The sequence below is a fragment of the Clupea harengus genome, unplaced genomic scaffold, assembly GCF_900700415.2.
Source record: "Clupea harengus unplaced genomic scaffold, Ch_v2.0.2, whole genome shotgun sequence".
Classification (NCBI taxonomy): Eukaryota; Metazoa; Chordata; class Actinopteri; order Clupeiformes; family Clupeidae; genus Clupea; species Clupea harengus.
Genome location: NW_024879584.1, coordinates 160,001 through 162,500, shown reverse-complemented (window position 1 = coordinate 162,500; position 2,500 = coordinate 160,001). Strand labels below are relative to the sequence as shown.

The following is a 2,500-nucleotide window of genomic DNA, read 5'->3' as shown; positions in this document are numbered from 1 at the left end:
ACACACACACGCACACACACAAACACACACACACACACACACATACATAAACACACACACACATACATAAACACAAACACACACATACACACACACACACACACACACACACACCTGGCAGAAGCCTTTGCCTTGGCTTGAAGAGGAGCACGTCATGTGGGTGGTGTTGAAGTATGTCTGCCATGAAGCCTTGCAGGCCTCAATGTTCATTATCTTTACCTCCTGCAGGAGGTGCTCTGCTTGGGAGCCAGGGGCTCGCCTCCCCCATCCCGCCACCCAGCACCACATTTCTGCAGGGACGCTCCCATCCTTCTTGGGCAGCTCCATCACCCTCACAAACTTATTCAGCTTGGCCTTGGTCTTCAGCTGCATGGTTATGGGATAGGTCACTTCATTTCAGGGGGTCATTGGGAGGCAACAGTCAGGCAATATACATTTAAATATAAAATATCATTGTTTTTAGAAACATTTCATTATATTTATCAACTGAGCCTGACTTTTAACAACCTCATCATGAAATATTAAACTACCCTCATTCTCTGACTAACCCTAATTCTCAGTCCAAATCTATGTCCATTTGTGTTACATGGCACATTCAGCTATGATGATCCAAACATTGATTTAAATTGCGCTTTAAATGTGTGTAAAAGTGTTTGATACACTGCTGTACTGTGTGTGAGGTTTGAATGTTTGATTCAGGTTCATATGACATAGATGGAGCACAGCGTGAGAATAAGAATTGACATCTGTTTAGCGGTGATGATAATATTTCTTTATTTGTTACATGGTAAAAATCCAAATAGTTGGCTTTTCGAGAATGTTAAATGCTTAAATGGTCTTAATGTGCCTTAGATATTTAAGTCATTCAGCCAATATGATGTTTCTGACAAAGTCATCAGTTATCTAGTTATTCTGCCTTAATCCATGATCTGAGGATCGATTGTTTGAGTCTCTAGATATTTAGTTCAGGGGAAATTGCGGGTTTCTCTCTGTCTTTTCGGTGATTGTCGAGTAAACACCATTCGGTTCGACGATGAATGACTTTGTGGTTATTTTTCACTAGTTCAGAGGTACAAAACATTCATCTGTGTTAACGTGTTGATTGTAGGTTGTTTATAATGAAAATGTATGTACATATAATCATATTAGTTTTTATCATTGTGTTATTATTGTCCTGCTTCTGGTTTAACCTCTGTAAATGAATGACCAGAGAGAGGAGGGCTGTTTGAAGCTTTAAACACATTTAAGTCTGCATTCGTTTACTGTTTAAAGCTTTAAACACATTTAGGTCTGCATTCGTTTACAGTTTAAAGCTTTAAACACATTTGGGTCTGCATTCATTTACTGTTTAAAGCTTTAAACACATTAAGGTCTGCATTCTGTTAGAGTTAAATCACTCTGTCGTGTTGTTTTGGAGAGGAACCACCATACGAAGCAATTTGTTGTAACAAGGTTGAGTTTTACTGGTAGATACTGACACAATACAACTCGCCCAACAGACAGTCAAGTACAGTCAAGCAAGTCGAAGAATGCATTCTGCCTGATACAGAGGATGCTCAAACTTTTAAGGCCTAATTCTGTGATGTCACTCTGGCCCCCTGCGCCGCCCACCTACACTGTCGTCCACTCTGCACATAGTAATAACACATGATTCTTGTGCTATTCTACTTATGCTTTTTAAACTGCTGACACATATATGTCTGGAAACTTTCCCTTATCTGCGCCCCAGACTTGACCACTTAAGATTTATCCTTTTGCTGCCCTTTCTCTTCTCTAGCCCTTTGTGCCAGTTTTTGCATACTCTTTCCTGTCCGGCTTTACATTTCCCACGTGAATGTTACTTGCTGTTTTCTGACTGACCTTTTCATGTGATTATACTTCATTTGATACATTTGATTAGATATGATATGATTAGATAAATTTGATAATTCAAATTTATCTTACAATTCGTTTACTGTTTAAAGCTTTAAACACATTTAGGACTGCATTTGTTTACTGTTTAAAGCTTTAAACACATTTGGGTGTGTGTGTGTGCGTGTGTCTGTGTATGTGTGTTTGTGTGCTTGTGTGTGTGTGTGTGTGTATGTCTGTGTATGTGTGTTTTTGTGCTTGTGTGTGTGTGAATGTGTGTGTGTGTTTGTGAGTGTGTGTGTGTGTGTGTGTTTGTGTGTTTGTGTGTGTTTGTGTGAGTGTGTGTGTGTGTGTTTGTGTGTGTGTGTGTGTATATGTTTGTGTGTTTATGTCTGCATTTGTCTGCTGTAATTTGGCATTGCTGTACATGGCAATTGTGCGTCATGAAATATATTTATTGCCACACTGATTTAACTATCTCACGCTGAATAGACGAGGAGAGATTATCTTGACACATATCTGTGATCTTTAAATCCGTAATAATCAGTAATTGTTGTAGTGATATCTGAAGTTAAGTAATCTACCTTGAGTAGCATGATGTCGTAGTCATACTGGTTGAGGCCTGTGAAGAGAGGATGTCTGAGGAACT

General features: G+C 39.2%; 1 protein-coding gene across 1 annotated transcript in view; it reads right to left on the bottom strand.

Moving 5' to 3' along the window:
- The window catches only part of LOC122129050 (mast cell protease 1A-like), a 5,266-nt gene that overhangs the window by 665 nt on the left and 2,101 nt on the right, over window positions 1-2,500 (bottom strand). Inside the window, exons 4-5 of the mRNA XM_042704069.1 lie at window positions 2,436-2,500; window positions 115-366 (exon numbers count right to left, since the gene is read on the bottom strand). The exon at window positions 2,436-2,500 is cut by the window's right edge and continues 95 nt beyond it. Coding sequence (XP_042560003.1) covers window positions 115-366; window positions 2,436-2,500 — 317 coding nt within the window. The remainder of the gene's footprint in view (window positions 1-114; window positions 367-2,435) is intronic.